This window comes from Lissotriton helveticus, chromosome 5_1 (assembly GCF_964261635.1).
Source record: "Lissotriton helveticus chromosome 5_1, aLisHel1.1, whole genome shotgun sequence".
Taxonomy (NCBI): Eukaryota; Metazoa; Chordata; class Amphibia; order Caudata; family Salamandridae; genus Lissotriton; species Lissotriton helveticus.
This window is the reverse complement of record NC_136065.1, coordinates 1,314,010,077-1,314,026,701: the sequence shown is the minus strand read 5'-3', so window position 1 is coordinate 1,314,026,701 and position 16,625 is coordinate 1,314,010,077. Positions and strand designations below refer to the sequence as shown.

Sequence of the window (16,625 nt, the reverse complement as noted above, 5' to 3'; positions counted from 1 at the left end):
GCAGTCCAAAATTAAGAAGAGGAGGAAGCCCATTGATTTTGCAGTTCTAAAGAGGGCAAACACCACACTGGTTGGAATATGCACTGGGGAACTTAAGTTATTCAGGGCTGCATTCACACTGGCCTTCTTTGGGGCTTACAGGATCAGCGAACTAGTCGGTCCGGCAAGGAGGCACCCCGGGTCGGACCTCTATATGGGTCAGGGCACATGGTAATACACCTGCAGAGATCAAAGACAGACCAGACAGGGAAAGGGAAGTTCACTAGGATTGGATGTATCAAGGATAAAGAGCATTGCCCAGTGTGCCTCATTCGAGCTTACTTACAGCTAGGAGGGCAAACACAGGGGCTGCTTTTTACGCACAAAGAAGGATCTTGTCTCAGCCGTTTTCAATTTGTCGCAGTGATGTGGAGGGTCCTAGCGGATGCAGGTTTTGTGCCACGAGAATTTGGATTGCACTCACTCCGGGTAGGGGTAGCTACCATGTCAGCTAGCCCTGAGATGGGTGCCGATCAGATCAAAACATTGGAGGGGTGAGCATCCGGGGAATTTCAAAAATACATTTGTCCAATGGTATACTGAGTGTGATCTCCCCCCCTCCATCTGGGTACGCCAGTGGGTCGCAAGAGAGTGTGAATAATGGCCCACTCATACATATCCCTGGCGCAGCAGTGGGCAGAGTGAGTTCAAAGGGATCTGGCTCCACAATACGGATGTGACCTGGCTAGGGCAATCCAGGTTGAAATGGGACCAGATGCTGCCCGCAGTGCAGAAAGCACTTCGGCGAGGCGGCAGACTGGATACAGTGGTGGTCAACCTGGGGGGTAACAATTTGACAGCCATGGGGTGGAGAGAACTATTGGAGAAAACGATCATGGACTTGGCAGCTTTAGCCAAACTAGTACGCCCGGCAGAGGTAATATGGTCGGAGGTCATAGTGCGCAAAACATGGAGGAGCCATTAACAATGGGGCAGTTGAAAAGCCTTGACATAAACTAAATATCACAATGGCATGAGTATGTAGGGTAAACAGCTGGGGGTTAGTGAGACACGGGTTCCGGGGCTACCATTTGGAGGACGGCGTGCACCTAACAGGGTTCGGTACAGACATATTCATACTCAACATAGTGGTGATCCTGGAACAGGTGGGTTTCTCTTGAGCGAAGGTAAGGAGGGGAGCTGCCTCCGATCTTGAAACCGTCAGCAGCGTGGCAGATAAAACCCAGAAAAGATCCAAAAAGGAAATACAATAGGTAGAAGAGCTGTTTACGCAGGGTCCTTGGGATTCCTCGAGGCAGGGACACAGGGAGAGCGGGTGATAGCACGCAGCCACAGGCAGAGTAGATGATGTTTGCACAGTGTCCTTGGGATGCCACATGGCAGGGGCACTGGGGAGCGGGAGAGTATCCAGCAAAAGGTCCAAGCAAACGGAACGGCATTTGCAGCCCCGGCTAGTCCTCATGGACACCCACAATAATTGGCAGCAATGGAAGCCTGGAACCAGGAACGGGGAAACCTTGCATAAGAGGAACATTGGAAAAGGTTAGTGCTGTCATAAAGTCAGAACCACACAGAAGTAATGTAGGATAATTATTGGTGCATAGTGATTATCATATATGCATTTTTTCTTTTTCTTTTCCATATATTCCGTATATTTATTCATATCATTCAAATTGTAAGTTATTATTAACTTTATTGAACTTATGATGCAATTTTCTCAAATGTCAATAAAAAATGATAACTCAAAAAAAAAAGAAGTAATGTAGGATGTACATTGACATGAGGGATAGGAATGACCAACCAACAAGTTGTGATAGTATAACTCATGTTTGAATAAAAAACTGCCACCTTTCTATGCACCATATCAGGTTGTCACTGGAATGATTTATGGGGAGGGGAAGTTCGTATGTGGAGAAGACACACGGGGAGCTGGGAACGTACCCTTTGGGAGGGGTTAGGCTGCAGCATGTGGGTGTTAATGTAACTTCTAGTGCGAAAAGCAGTCCACAGGTTCCAAGAGGATGTTACTAATACAGCAAACATATTTGATTATTTACACTCTACCTTGGCATGAGGAATATTTCCTTAAATATTGTAAAGCACACAAAAAGAAATACATTATTTCACTATTTAAATACAGACTATGAACGTGCATTGTATGAACTTTGGCGTACAGATCAACCTAAAGTTTCAGAAAAAGTGGCACGGATGACTTCAGACACAGACAACGTGGCAGTGATGATTTTAGACACAGAAAACGTGGCATTGATGGCTTCAGACACAGAAAACGTAGCATTGAAGACTTCAGACCAAGAAAAGGTGGCTTTGGAGACTTCAGACTGAGAAATGGTGGCATTGATGACTTCCGACACAGAAAACGTGACATTGATGACTTCAGACACAGAAAACGTGGCATTGATGACTTTAGACAAGAAGAACGTGGCATTGATGGCTTCATACACAGAAAACGTGACATTGAAGACTTCACACAGATCTTTGTTGTCTGTGTTTACAATTATATGCTGGTCGGTTGCACTGGTAACTAAAAGATTCAATCCCACCCACCCATTACATTTGATTCCTGGGTGTGACAGAATTTGTACTCGTCTTTTACACGTTTCATTACATTCAAAGGGCCTTATTTACAAGGCTGTTTCGCCGCCAGTGAGTCACTTTTTATATGAGATAAAGTGGCACACAGGCAGCGCAAGGGCCTTCAAAATAAGCTCCATGGGGCCTCATTTATGAGGCCTTGCGTGAGTTTTGCGCTTCCGATGCGTCACTTTTTGTGACGCATCGGTGGCGTAAAACATGCCTCCTGATGCGCACTATTTACAAAGTGACGCATCTAAGCAGATGTGTCACTTTGTAAACCCCTGCGCTACATTATACCTGCGTCAGGTATAATGTATGCAAAGGGGGCGTTCACCCGCAAAAAGCCTCGTAATAGTGACGCAGTGAAATCTATGAGATTTCACTGCGTCACTTTTAGGACGCTGTTGCGTCAAAATCTTGCGCCTGCCTCACAGCAGGCGTAAGACTGACGCAAGCCCTTTCACATGGGGCCTTCCCCATGTGAAAGGAAGCATTGCTGGAGTTGCGTCACTTTTGTGACACACTCCAGCAATGCGTCACTTTTACGCCTACAGATACGTCAGAAATACTGACGTATCTGTAACTCCTTGCGACATGATGCGTCATATTATAAATATGACGCATAAATCATGTCGCAGGGAGAGCGCAGTGAAAAGTGATGCATCGCTGTTTTCACGCAGCGATGCGTCACTTTTCATAAATGAGGCCCCTAGTCTTTACCAAGATGGTACGTCACGGACCTGCCTCCGCAACGGATTTCACAAACACTGTAATGAACAGTTTCAATGTATGAATGGATTTTTGTGCTAAACTTCTGTTGTCACAGAAAATATGGTCTCAATATTGACGCTAATTACCATGTTGGAATGTTTAGCTAAGTTCCTAATAGGATTCTTTGAAGGCAGCAGTGTATAAGACAGCGCTCTGATGCTTACCAAGACGCCTCATAAGGTAATGCTTACTGCTTTCATTAATGGAAAGGGTATCTGGTAAATGCTTATAACCCCAAGCATACCTGTTATCAGCAGTCATACTGAAGATGTAAAATTCTCAGAACTACTGTGGGATTTGCTGGACGATTTTCCAGTGAAACCTGGTATTTTAGGACAGAAGTGGCTCAAAGCTGTGGTTATTTTATTAGTGACTGGATAACAACTACATGACAGCTACCTAATGGTAACCTTTAGGGTGGACAAAATATAACCGATCACTATTGTGGCCTATTAAACAGCTGGATGACACACACCTGCATGAAAGAGACATACAATAATGGCGGATAGAGAATATGCTGTTTTTAGGAGGCTTGTTGTACCACTTATTCCTGCCAAGCTATTGGATGAATATGCTATCCAATAAATGAAAAATGTGACTTAGGTCCCTAAGCCTCAAGTTTTGTTGGTGCTCTGGAAGACCATGGAAGAAAGACAAGGGTGGGAGGGGCATATGACACAGACCACTACTTTTACTGTGATTGATTCTGTGGCGGGTAATAGGAAAATATGTTTGTATTGAGATCAGGAATTGATGAGGTGGGCGGTAGGTGCTTTAGTTTTTGAAAACATGCCACTTTAGATATTTTCCCCTGCAATGCCTATATATAATAAGATGAACATGTCAGGGCTGTTGGATTGTGGTAGAGGTAGTCGTGGTAGAGAAATAGCAGAAGAGTTTTATCTTTTGCTTAAATGAGTGGTGGATGAAGTAAGATTGACCATACTGTGTCAGACACTGCATATACTTTGGATACAACCTCTTTCAAATTGTAAAGCACCAGGAATTCTACACGATTCCCTATTATAATAGGACAAAAAAATTGAGGTAATGAATGTGTAATGCCATCCGATGAAGAAAATGAACAAATAATATGCATGTGTTTATGTTTTTTGTTAAGCTCCTCTTTTTTTGGACACCTTATTCAGCTTAAAAACAAGAAGTGTAATTTTTGTTTGTTAAGCGTTTGTCAAAGTGCAGAACTGTATTTTAACATCCCTATGTGTACACCTAACATACTTCAATTTACTAGCAGTTAGAAACAAATTATGATTTTGCTATCTTTGTTATCTTTGCTACCCTCTCCCTTACAACTAATGTGAATAATAGATGTCACACAGTGTTTAAAAAGAATTTGAACATTTTCATGCTTCCCCAATATCATAAACACAAGTATATTTGGTGTAACACTTAAATTTCCTGTGAGATTTTCAATGTGCTACTGTAAAAACCATGTCTAAGTACAAACAAAAAATCCATTATATTTCAACTACATGAAGCAGTCCATTTCCAGAAATGTCCGAGCTTATGTAGTCTTATCACCAGTTAATATCCAAGTTTTCCACATCACTCAAGTGAAAAAGCGGCATGAGGAGATTCTCGAGGGAAGGAAAAATGTCTGATTTCCTTCTTCATTGTATTTTCGGTTTTCATGATCTGTACTAATGTCATCTATTTTTCTTCTTCACCCTTAGATCTCGTTGTCTGTATCAGCTACACTGTTAGTGACTTTAGATGTGTAACAAGGAGTTTTGCTTACCGGAAGCAAGCGTAACAGATATCCCTAGTGCTGTTGTTATAGAGAAATTCTCTGTAGTAATCTCAATGTGGACATTCCTCTTTTGTAACTAGGCTGAGGGCCATTTTGTCCCCAATCATTCCAGTTCTCTAAACTGTTTCATTACGTTAAACATGTTCTGGAATGGGTATTATATAAGTAATGCCAAACATGTAAGAGCACTTACAGTAAAAAATTACATGTATAGAGAATAACAAAATTATAACCTTTATGATCCAAAAAATGAAGGTTCTATAAAATATATTTTGGAGACTCTATCTGTACAACCTATTTTGTAAAACAATAGTCCCACATTCTATGGTATTTCACAAACTGTGATATGGTTAGTGGAAGGTCCCAAGTCCTCGGTCATTATCAGAAGGTTTTGTTTCCCTTTCTCCGGGTAAAAATTCAAGCCTAAATTGTCCAGGCCTGGAAGCAAATGACACATAATCATGCTGGCTCTCTTCATCTTCCAGCACAGTCATGGTGGGGTTGTAAACTCTTGGTGCATCATATAAACCTCCGGATATTACCAGTGTATCCTCGGGAGCCATGTAGTGGTCAACTATAAGACAAGGAGAGAGAAATGTATTAAGGGTTTGTTGTATATGCCTGTAGGTTTCCATACAGGTATCAGTTTTATATGTCGCTGCCATAAATGTATAAAAAACCTAGAAATATTTAACTTCAACATAATTTAGCTAAACTGCAATATAAATATGCTTTCTCAACAACACTTTGCACCACCACATCAATGTACTTCACTTACCAATCAAAATTCGACACTTGGCACCTCCTCTTCATCAAACACTATCTCACTCTTTAATAGTTCTATTCACCCCTTCCAAAGACATTCAATACTCATCACCTCACCTTCAACTTCAGGACCTCTCATGTAACACCCAGGCCCATATTTATCATAGTGTTGTGTCACCCTTGTGCATCTAAAAAGGGTGCAAACGCGATGAAACTCTAAAGTCAGATTCATCACGCCATGCAAGACCACCTTGTGTGGCCCTGCACGGTTTTATAAATCTGGAGTAATGCACGTCAGCGCATATCGCTGCCTTGCATTAATCTGCTCCAGAGAGGCCTTCCATGTTTGGAGCGTGAGTGTTTCCATGTATCCATCTGTGGAAATTGCAGCTTTTCCAGATTTTATATTAGCAATATACCTGGGAATGCATCAAAATGCTATGCTCAGTCCAATTATCAGGACATTACAGTGGGTAACACTTAGGTAGTGAGATTCTCCCATAGTAAAGGTCCAAAAACCAGATGATCAAAAGTGAAACATTTTGGTGGACTAAATAAGCAGTTCCCATTTGAAGCATTAATCTAAGAATAAATTATTTGATTATCTGAAAGACAAATTGTTGGAAGATAAATACTGGATTAATTTTGAATTCACTGAGAAAGTTATGGATTGTTTAAAGAGAAGTCAATTTCTTCCCCAATAATGCAGCTCCTGCTGGAGGAACTTTCTTTTACGAAATATACTTTGTGTCAATAAAAGTTGCCACTCTTGCTGAATACCTTTCTCAGATATGTCACAGGCTAACCACAGTCGTTTGCAGCTGACATGAAAGAACAATGATATGAGAAGTAAGTTGATTTTTTGGTTCGTCAAATTATTTTTGGTGTTGTCCTAGTTAGTTGACCAAGGTTGAGAACATAAACAGGAGGTAACAGAACATCCTGCCAGGCTGTGAGCTTATACACCATTGATAAGGACAGAAACCTCTGATGAAAAGTTTGCAACGTTGAATAGGTTCAAAGGGAAAAGCGGAGGAGATGAACTTTTGCTGAACATGGTGTCATGTGTCTGATAGGGACTGATATTACGGGGATAGATGTTTAGGTGACACACACTTGGAGAGGGACCTTTCCAGAGAGCAGAGCAACATGCACCTATGATGTAATGTAACAGATACTTGTAATGCACACTGTGACCCATCGGGTATCCTGGCACTGAGAGACAGGAAGGCCTGTGGCAAGGAAAAAAGACATACCCCCCGATTCATCAAGAACACATTTTGCTATTCCTTAATAGCGAAAAATACCGATTCGCTATCAAGAAATCACTTAAAAATTGCGATTTCTAATAATTCCTTAATTGCGACTCGCAAATTGCGAGTCGCAGTTAAGGAATATCTCCCCATTCATTCCTATGGGCCCAGAGGCCCATAGGAATGAATGGGAAGACAATCTCAATTTGCTAATCGCAATTAGCGATTCCCAAATTGAGATTGCGATTTCAAGGGTGCAGGGGTGTCCAAAGGACACCCTGTTGCACCCCTGAAATTGATGTGTGCCATATGTTGCACACACACATGCCCTTAGGGCATGTGTGTGCGCAACATGAAACTTTGAAAAATGCACTAAAGTGCATTTTTCAAAGTTTTTGCTATTTACCACGTAGTTAGACTTCGCAGTAAATAGCGGCCCCAGATTGCGAATTCGCAATTTTAAAATGGTTCATGAATTGCATTTAAGGAATCTCAAATTGAGATTCCTTAAATGCAATTAATCGCAATTTAGCGATTTCTAGAATTGCGATTAATTGCATTTGGGATGATGAATCCCAAATGCAAAAATAGTGCTCGCAAAGGGCCAGATTCTCAGAATCTGGCCATTTGCGAGCCGATTTTAGTTTGATGAATCTGGCTAATAGACATTAGGCTCTTGGATAAAGCCAAGTCTTGATTTTCCTTCTGAACGGCAGGAGATCTTTCATCTGCCGCAGCTCCGTAGGAAGGCTATTCCAGAGTCTAGCCGCAGCAACACTGAAGGCTTGCCCACCCAGTTTAGCTCTTCTGACCATGGGTACGTTCACCCGATTGGCCGAAGAGGACCGAAGGCAGCGCATAGGAGAATACCAGCTAAATTTATTCTGCAGCGGAATGGGGCCTAGACCGTGCAGTGCCTTGTGCATGACACAGAGTGATTTAAAATGAATCCTCTGCAGGATAGGGAGTCAATGGAGGTCCGCAAGGGCCAGAGAGCGAGAGGACCGACGAGATCTCATCAAGGCCAGTTTAGCCGCCGCATTCTGGATTCTCTGTAGTCTCCCAATGAGATACTTTGGGGACTCCAGTAGCAAGGTGTTACAATAATCTAACCTGCTCACGATGACGCTCCTTACTACATGTGCGCAAGTCTGTGTAGGGAGCATAGGGAGAATTTTCCTGAGGGCCCTGATAAGGGACTAACAGCTCCCGATGGCCATGTGGACTTGAGTTTCCAAAGTCAGCTTCTCATTAAAACAGATTCCTAGATTGCGAACTGACTTAGATGGTGTCAGTGGAGGATCATCAGGAATAGGCCAAAAATCGTCTGGGAGAGTATATGGCACTCTCTCACCTGCAATACAAAGGATGTCTGTTTTATCTGCATTACATTTCAGGGAGTTGTTTCTCAGCCAATGTACCATGCCCTGCATGCAGGCATGGAAGTTCTCCAAGGTGGATGACTGTTCTCCTTCCAGAGAAAGGATAAGCTGGGCGTCATCCGCATAGTTTACCAGGCCTATGCCGTAAGATTTAATTACATCCACCAAAGGGCGCATGTAGGCATTGAATAGAATAGGGCTGATCGCAGAGCCCTGCGGAACCCCATGATGGACCTTGGAGAACTTAGACTGAAATGGAGACAGATAGGAGTGAAACCACTTCTGTGCCAGGCCCACTACCCCCACTCCTACCAGCCGTTCCAAGAGAACCTTGTGATTGACTGTGTCGAATGACAGGTCTAACAGGATCAGGATGGCAGAATGACCCCTGTCTGCATGCAGACAAAGATCATCCAACACAGTCAACAAGGCAGTCTCCGTCCCATGACCTGGGAGGAAGCCGAACTGCACGTCTCCCAGTATACCATTCGACTCCAGAAAACCGGGAGAGTGCCCTGCTTACCAGGCGCTCAATTATCTTCACTGGATATGGATGGAGTGAGAAAGGCATGTAGTTAGTAAGACAAGCTGGGTCAAGTGATGGTTTTTTCAATAGGGGGGGACACAACTGGTTGCTTCCAGAAGGATGGGACCAACCCACTACACAGGGATTGATTGCATAGTTGTCTTAGAAGAGGGAACAGTTCAGAGCCTACCGCTTTCTAGATCTTGTGGGGAAGGGGGTCCAAGGGAGAGCCAGAAGAGACACCCAAAGCTAGACGATTAAAATCCTCCACAGAAGGTAAATCAAAGTGATCTAGAAGAGGCCTCTGATCTGTTGTATAGCTCAGCCCACCCCGACCCCCTTCCCATCCTCCGGGGGGCCACTAGCTCCATCAACTGTGCTATCCCCTTTTACCCCTTCGATGATATTACCAATCTTATCATTAAAAAAACAGCCAAACTGACACAGAGTTCCTGCGTAGGGAGAACCTTGTTTGCGGTTCAAGCAGGTCTAGCAATGTCATTTATTATTTTATAATCGCTCTTACAGCTATTAGGCACCTTCAAAATCACATTAGCAAAATAGTCCGCTTTGGCCGTGGCGATACATTTCTTATAGCTAAGAATTTTCACCTTCCAATCAGCTTTATCTGTGTCAAGATACCCCTTCCTCCACTGTCGTTCTGCTTGTCTGCATCCAAGTTTTGACTTTTGCAGTTCAGCATTATACCAGGGAGCAGAAGGTTTGCCTGCTTTTTTTTACCAGTTTCGAGGTGCGAGCTGATCAAGTTGGTTATTAATATGTATACAGAAGGTGGCATAGTTATCTTCCACCTGTTTTCCAGGGTCGAAGGACCCTTCAAGATGAAATACTGGGGTGACACTAGCTTTCCTCAGGAGACCTTTCCAATCCCTCTATCTTGTTTCCTTTATAACAGGGCCATTCTGCCTGATGTTAAATAAATCAAACTTAATCAGGGGTGATTAGACCATCCCACCGGCAGAAAATTCACCACTTCCTTTGAGTCTTTCCCAGCGAAAATTAAGTCCAGACTATGTCCCCTCGTATGTGTAGGCTTTGTTATCCATTTTGGAAGATGCAGATCCATACAGGATTGTAGGAGATTATTGTACCCGGGGGTCCATACTCCCATTAGCCCACAGGTTGAAATCCCCTAAAATAAGGAGTCTGGCGTGTGAGAGAGACATATTACTAAAACCATCAATCTGGTTTTTTTGTTGGAGGAGACTGACCGCCCCTGGAGGCCTATAGCAAATGATACCAGTTAGTTCCTGATTCCCATGGTCCTGTAGAGCAAAGCCTAATAGCTCTATCCCGTCAACCTCATCAATGTCTGTGGGGGAGAAGTTCCATGCTTCCTTCAATATAATCCTGACCCCACCACCTCTGCCACTAGAGCGTGGTTTATAGAAGGATTTATATCCATGAGGATACGCCAAACCCTGCTCCAAATCAGAGCCGGGTGGGTCCAAGTCTCAGTCTGACCACCTATGGTCTAGGGCACTGGTACTCATAGTAAGGCCCGCGGGCCGCCAGCGGCCCGATACGCCTTCACTGGCGGCCTGTGGACCTTGCCTTGCCATTTCTACGGCCGGCAGTAAACACAGAAGAAGACACTATAGCTAGTCGTTCCTGGGCTAGTGGGTACTAAGGCAGTAGGAAGGCACAGTCCCTATACACCATGGTCCCATAATCCTGGCCATAGTTCTGTGTATGTGCAGAATCCCTACAACAATGGACAGACTGCCAAATTATCATAAATAGAACCAGCCAGTATGATTACATTAAAGTCTACCCACTTGATCCATGCTTGCCAACTTATTAGTCAGAAAAGGTTGTAGCAACAGACATCAGTGAGACTTCGACACAGGGTAGTGCATACTGTTGTTTAACATCTTGGCTGCTTGAGATATTTGCCTGCTGTGCTGGACCATAATAAATAATGGGTGTGGTCATGACGAGCTCAGCTCGTCATGAGCACACGAGCACTGTGCCTCATGACGAGCTGAGCTCGTCATGAGCACAGAAGGGGTTTGCCTGGACACTGTGCATCCTTCTGCTGGCGTTGTAGCCGTGAACGCTGGCCAAGGGTCTCCAGTATTGCTTACACGGAAAGTAAGAGGTCTTATCTGTATAGACTGCTTCATGTTGTAAATGTTTGGTTATTCTTTGAATCCTTGTAACTGCTATATGAGAGCACTTGTGTTTCTATGATATTGCTGTTCTTTCATGAATTATTGTTGCTATCTATTGAATTTCATCAAATCTTCATTTAGAATGTCTGTTTCCTGTTAGTTCTACATTGGTTATATTCACACTTACCAATATGTAAAAGAGCATATTGCGTTAATTCCTGCTACCTCTGCACACCTGTCCAAGACAAAGCATTCCACTCCTGAAAAGCCAAAGACTGATATGGAATCCCTAACTAAATAATGTCTTATATCAAGCCTTCCTTCTATCATTGAGTCAGCAGAAACACCATACACCTCTCTTGCAAGTAAATGTTATGGGTTGAAGGGTGTGTTGCATGTTGGTGCCATTGGTCAGTGGGCCACTAGGCATCTGAGGTGTGTCGATTCACCTACACGGGAGATGGTGGTCAGGAGGTGGGCTCTCCACTGAACTTTGCAGATTCTATAGGCAGTATTGCCATAGAATATGCATTGCTAGTGAGGCTGCATGCTCCTTTCCAGATGGTCTAGAAAGATCCAGGACTGTGCCTGGATCCACAGTTTATTGTCGGTGGCACTGGAAGGTGCAGAATTGGTGCTATAGTTGCTCGGGAATACCTTAATGAGGCTGCAGGGTTTAGTCTGTGTTGCTGATGCTATGTTATATTCGGGTCCACTGGAATTATGCTGCAGGGGCACACCAAACTATGTACAGGTTCTACTAAATTATGTGGCAATAAAAGAAACATTATGTGGCATAATTCAGCACATTTTTTGATGCTAATATTTATTTAAAAAATGTTACACATGGTACAACTGTCTGGGCGACAATGTCACCTCATTAGTACTAGTTTAACTACCAAAAACAGAAATAAGCAACTTAAAGACGACCAGGTAACCTTTGCGTTGCTCCTTCTATAGCACACAAAAACATGACAACATTTTAGTAACTTTTGACATGTCTGCGCTGGAAACACTCTTTTTAAATCTGTAGAATATGAAGCAGCAGAAGATGGTAGGTTATGTGGCAAATGTGGCAAATCCATAATTATGCAAAGAAAATCCCATAATTCCAGTGACCCCGGTTATATTAAACTATTATATTTCTTTATGTTATGTGCTTGCCATACAGAGGCTCATTGTACAGCAATGAACTGTGGTGAGGATAGTTAGGCTCTGAAACTGTGGTCTGTAGGTGGACAGCAATGGTGCTTCCCTTTCTTGTCTTTTGTGCTTGTGCCTCTGATTTGTCACCCTAAAGACCCTCTTGTTACTGTAGTGGTGTTTGTGTAATTAGGGTTGTGCTCTAAAAAACAATTGAGCTCTGGGATAGGGGTTCTGCATTTTGAAGTTGAGTCAGAGGTAGTCTTGGGTCTTGAAGAAGTCAGGCGGTCATTTCTCCTTCTCCTTCCTCTCCTTTCTGCTGTCCTGTACGATCTTTCCCTCATTCACTGTGACAGAGAACCTGGGTAAGGGTGTGAGCCGGTGCCCAGTTGTCCTCTTTCCCAATATGGGATGTGATGTGATGCTGGTTATATATATATCACTATATTGAGGATGATAATATCAACCTGTAATAATATCACAACCAGCACATCACCTAACACTGTATCTTCATGATAAGCAGAAGATTAATATTTCTACCTCCATATCATCTACCTAACCCTATTTACTATTATTATTTGTATACTATTACATTTAGCGATACATACTTTGTGATATAGTTGTGAGGTTGTTAAATTAATTTGATGCTATTTTTATATGATATAATAGATGCAACATTGTGAAATATACTGCTTCAACAAATGCCTGTTGCTCAGTGATTACTCAGATACCATCTCCTCCCCTGGGTTCTTGCATTCATTTTTGGGTGTCAATGTGGACCTCTGTGGTTTCTACTTTTCTGAATTGCCTGGGGGCACTTGTGTTGGGGAAAGCGATGCCTATGGAAGAATTTGATCAGTGATGTGCTTCTCTGTATGTATGTACTTATTTAGTTTTTGTATAGCACAGACCTAGCCAAAAAAGGCTGCAGGGTGCTTTAAAGGGTAATGGTACGAATAAAGTCAATGAGTGGCAGGAAACGTAGCAGGTTATTGGATTGGGATTACACTGTGGATGAGTATTCTTTAAAGAGGTGTGTCTTCAATTCTCTGCTAAATTGGAGTCGTGTTATGGTGATCCTTATCGAAATTGGGATGTTAATCCAGGTCCTGGGTGCACTGATGAAAAAGCCTTGCGGCATTGTTTGTCCTTTTTTACACTCCTTAGTTTCTAATTTGATGGTGGGCTGGCTATGGGTGTGCCAAGAATCACCAGAGATTGTGAGTTTGTCCTCAAGATAAACAGCAGTGCTGATCAAGATGGCTATGTGAATGATACAGCTGGTTTTGAAGAAGGTGAGTTTTGGCAAATGGAGACTATGAAGCTCCATCAGGATCGGTGTTTTATGATCACATTTCCAGCCATAGATGAGACATGCTGCAGTGTGTAGAATGCCCTTAAGGGGTGCCATTGTGGGAGGCTCTGGAGTAGGGCAATACCACTATCCAGATGCTAGAGTACTAGGGCAGGAACAGAGGTTCTGACGTCACTTTCTGGAAGAAATTATTTCACTTTATTCAGAAGAAAAAGCAGATAACAGGCTGCCTTTGTTCTTTTGGAAATGTAATCCTTGAGGGTGTGGTTGGAATCCAAGGTGATGCCAAGTGACTGGGCATTTGTGAAAGTTGGGGTTAAGAAGCTGTTGAGTTTCATGTCATTGAACCAGGTATTATTTGAAAGTTTTTAAAAAGCGTGAACAAGCCCCAGAACAAGTAACAAAGCGCTGTACAAAGAGGAAAATTAACGTTGACGTGAAGAAACAGTAAAAGTACAATACAAAAAGGCAACATAAGACTGACAAAATACAATTTAAATCCAAAGTGATAAACAATTGTCAAGTACATATTTCAAAACATTAAGAGAAAATGAATGTGAGGTATACATTTCAACACATGGAGTAAGAATGATTGTCAAGCACTAGGGAGAAGTGAATATCACATGACGTTGACGCCCCGGTCCGACTCGGTAACCAGTACCGTTGAGCGGAGGGCGGGACAGGAAGAGCCAGGGACTTTACACTCACGAGCGGTTAGCGCTCTAGCTCTCCGACAGGAAGGGCTATTTAGGCGGCGAGGAGCTGCGGGCTCAGCGCGGTAGGGAGGACGGTGTCAGAGTCTCCCCGACCCGCTTTGAGTCCAGCAAGCAATTGTGTGAGCGCTATCTAATAATTGAATTGATGCTCTTGGAATAATCTGAGTCCTGATGAACTTTTAATAATACCAAGTTTCTGATTTTAAAATCGACGCATTTATTTATTTTTACTTTGTGCAAAGCCTGTTAAAATCTTGGGCATCAAACAGTGGGTGTTATTTCGAGGGTTCATACTCACCTGAGGAAGCCTGTGCTCGATTTCACAGCCTGCCCGCCCCGGTCCGACTCGGTAACCAGTACCGTTGAGCGGAGGGCGGGACAGGAAGAGCCAGGGACTTTTCCCCAACACAAGCGGTTAGCTCTCTAGCTCTCCGACAGGAAGGGCTATTTAGCCCTCTCGTCGCTCTGAGCGCGCAGCGGTCGCGCGCAGGGGAGCGCCTAAGGACTTGCCTAAGACAAGCCAAAGAGAAGCCCGTCTGCGCCCGTCCGCGACCGGACAGGGCCAGGGGCCATGGCTGTAACATCCTCTTGTAGAGGTAGTTTCGTCACGGAAAGGGTGAGTTACCCCTCCCGGAACCTTTTAGACTTACGGCGAATGCCTCTGGATGGATGTGTGAGAGGAGGGGAATCTCCCCCAGAGGGGCCGTATTCATGTCGGCATTGCCGATTCCAGGCACAGTATGATGCTTATAATTATAATCCAGCCTGCCATCAAGAAATATTATCTAGGGCAACTTGGAAGGTGCAAATGGGTTGGAGAAATGTGTTGTGCAATATCAGATCACTGCCCAAACATTATATCGAGGTTTGGGATCTCATCTTGACCTACCAACCTGATCTCTGCTTTTTCACAGAGACCTGGCTTAAAGCTCATTCGGTTCCCGCCATCACTCTTGGGATTCCGTAGGGTTATAAAATAGTCAGATTGGACTGCCCCATTAAGGTGGGAGGTGGTATAGCTATAGTTCACAAAAGTAGCATAGCTATCTCCATTATTGATCAGTGCTGCACCACAGATCTAGAGTTGATGATTTTTAAAATTGGAAATTCAGCTAAGAATAGCTGGAAAGGGGCTTTAGTGTATCGTCCCCCAGGCCCCTGCGCAAAATTCTCGAGCTCTCTGGTGGAAGCACTGGCCCCACATGTCAATATGGGTAGAAACTTTCTACTGTTAGGGGACTTTAACATTCATAGTGAGTTGAAGGACAATGTGGATACTCAATCCCTACTGACAGACCTTTCACTACTAGGTCTAACTCAGTATAACATCAGGCCCACCCATCTGGCGGGACATACCTTGGACATAGTTTTTTCTAATTCACCTGCAATTGTGTGTTATCCACTGAAACAGGTCAATTGGACGGATCACTCTATCCTGGAATTTATCATGCCTAATCTGGGTAAACCCCTTAGTCAACCAGTACTCTTACCAAAAAAACGGAGACAATGGCACAAAATATCCCAGGAGATCTTTAAGGAGACTTTTGTAACACCTCATCTTTCGTCCATCGAAAATGTTGAGGTGGCGCTATCCGAATATGAACAGCCATCCACATAGCTGTGGAACAAATTGCACCCATTAAATCGTTTAAATCCCGGCCAACTAGAAAACAGGAAGTTTGGTTTTCAGAAGATCTACGGTCTCTTAAACGAGGGGCTAGGAACCTTGAAAAGGCCGGGAGACTGTCACATTTGGAGACGGATAAAACTTGTTACCAAACTGCACTGAGTTTCTATCACAACGCAATTAGAGCAGCCCGCAAAAATCATATCGCCGCACAACTTTCAGTTGCAGGTGATGCTCCGAAAGTATTATATCAGATCCTGCAGACTTTTATGAAACCAGTTGCCTGTGAGAGCACGGACATATCGTCTCAACAATTATGTGACGATATCTCATTTTTTTTACTGAGAAAATTAACAAGATCTATGAAAAGATTATGACTTTCAATTTGACTATAGGGGTGTCTACAGCACCTTCCCAGGCAATGGAAGGAGTAAATATCGGCAAGCTTGTCAAGTTCCCCAACATCTCTTTGAAGGAGGTGGAGGATCTGGTTAGTCAAATTAAAAGTGGATGTCCGTCGGACCAGATTCCAGCTAGAATCATGCCGGTGGTTGGCAAGGTGCTCGGTCCTGAGATCCAGGGCCTTGTCAACCTCTCGCTGGTAAAAGGCTGCTCCCACGTGAATG

The 16,625-nt window shown here is 43.5% G+C and overlaps 1 protein-coding gene across 2 annotated transcripts in view; it reads right to left on the bottom strand.

Annotated features, from left to right (window-relative positions):
* Positions 1 to 1,673: 1,673 nt before the first annotated feature.
* LOC144755342 (uncharacterized) overlaps positions 1,674 to 16,625 on the bottom strand; it is a 124,144-nt gene continuing 109,192 nt past the window's right edge. The window contains exon 4 of one of the 2 annotated variants that reach the window (XM_078644150.1): positions 1,674 to 5,711. In XM_078644150.1, the coding sequence (XP_078500276.1) occupies positions 5,488 to 5,711 (224 nt within the window). In that variant the 3' untranslated portion in view covers positions 1,674 to 5,487. The remainder of the gene's footprint in view (positions 5,712 to 16,625) is intronic. The other variant, XM_078644151.1, reaches the window with a different exon arrangement.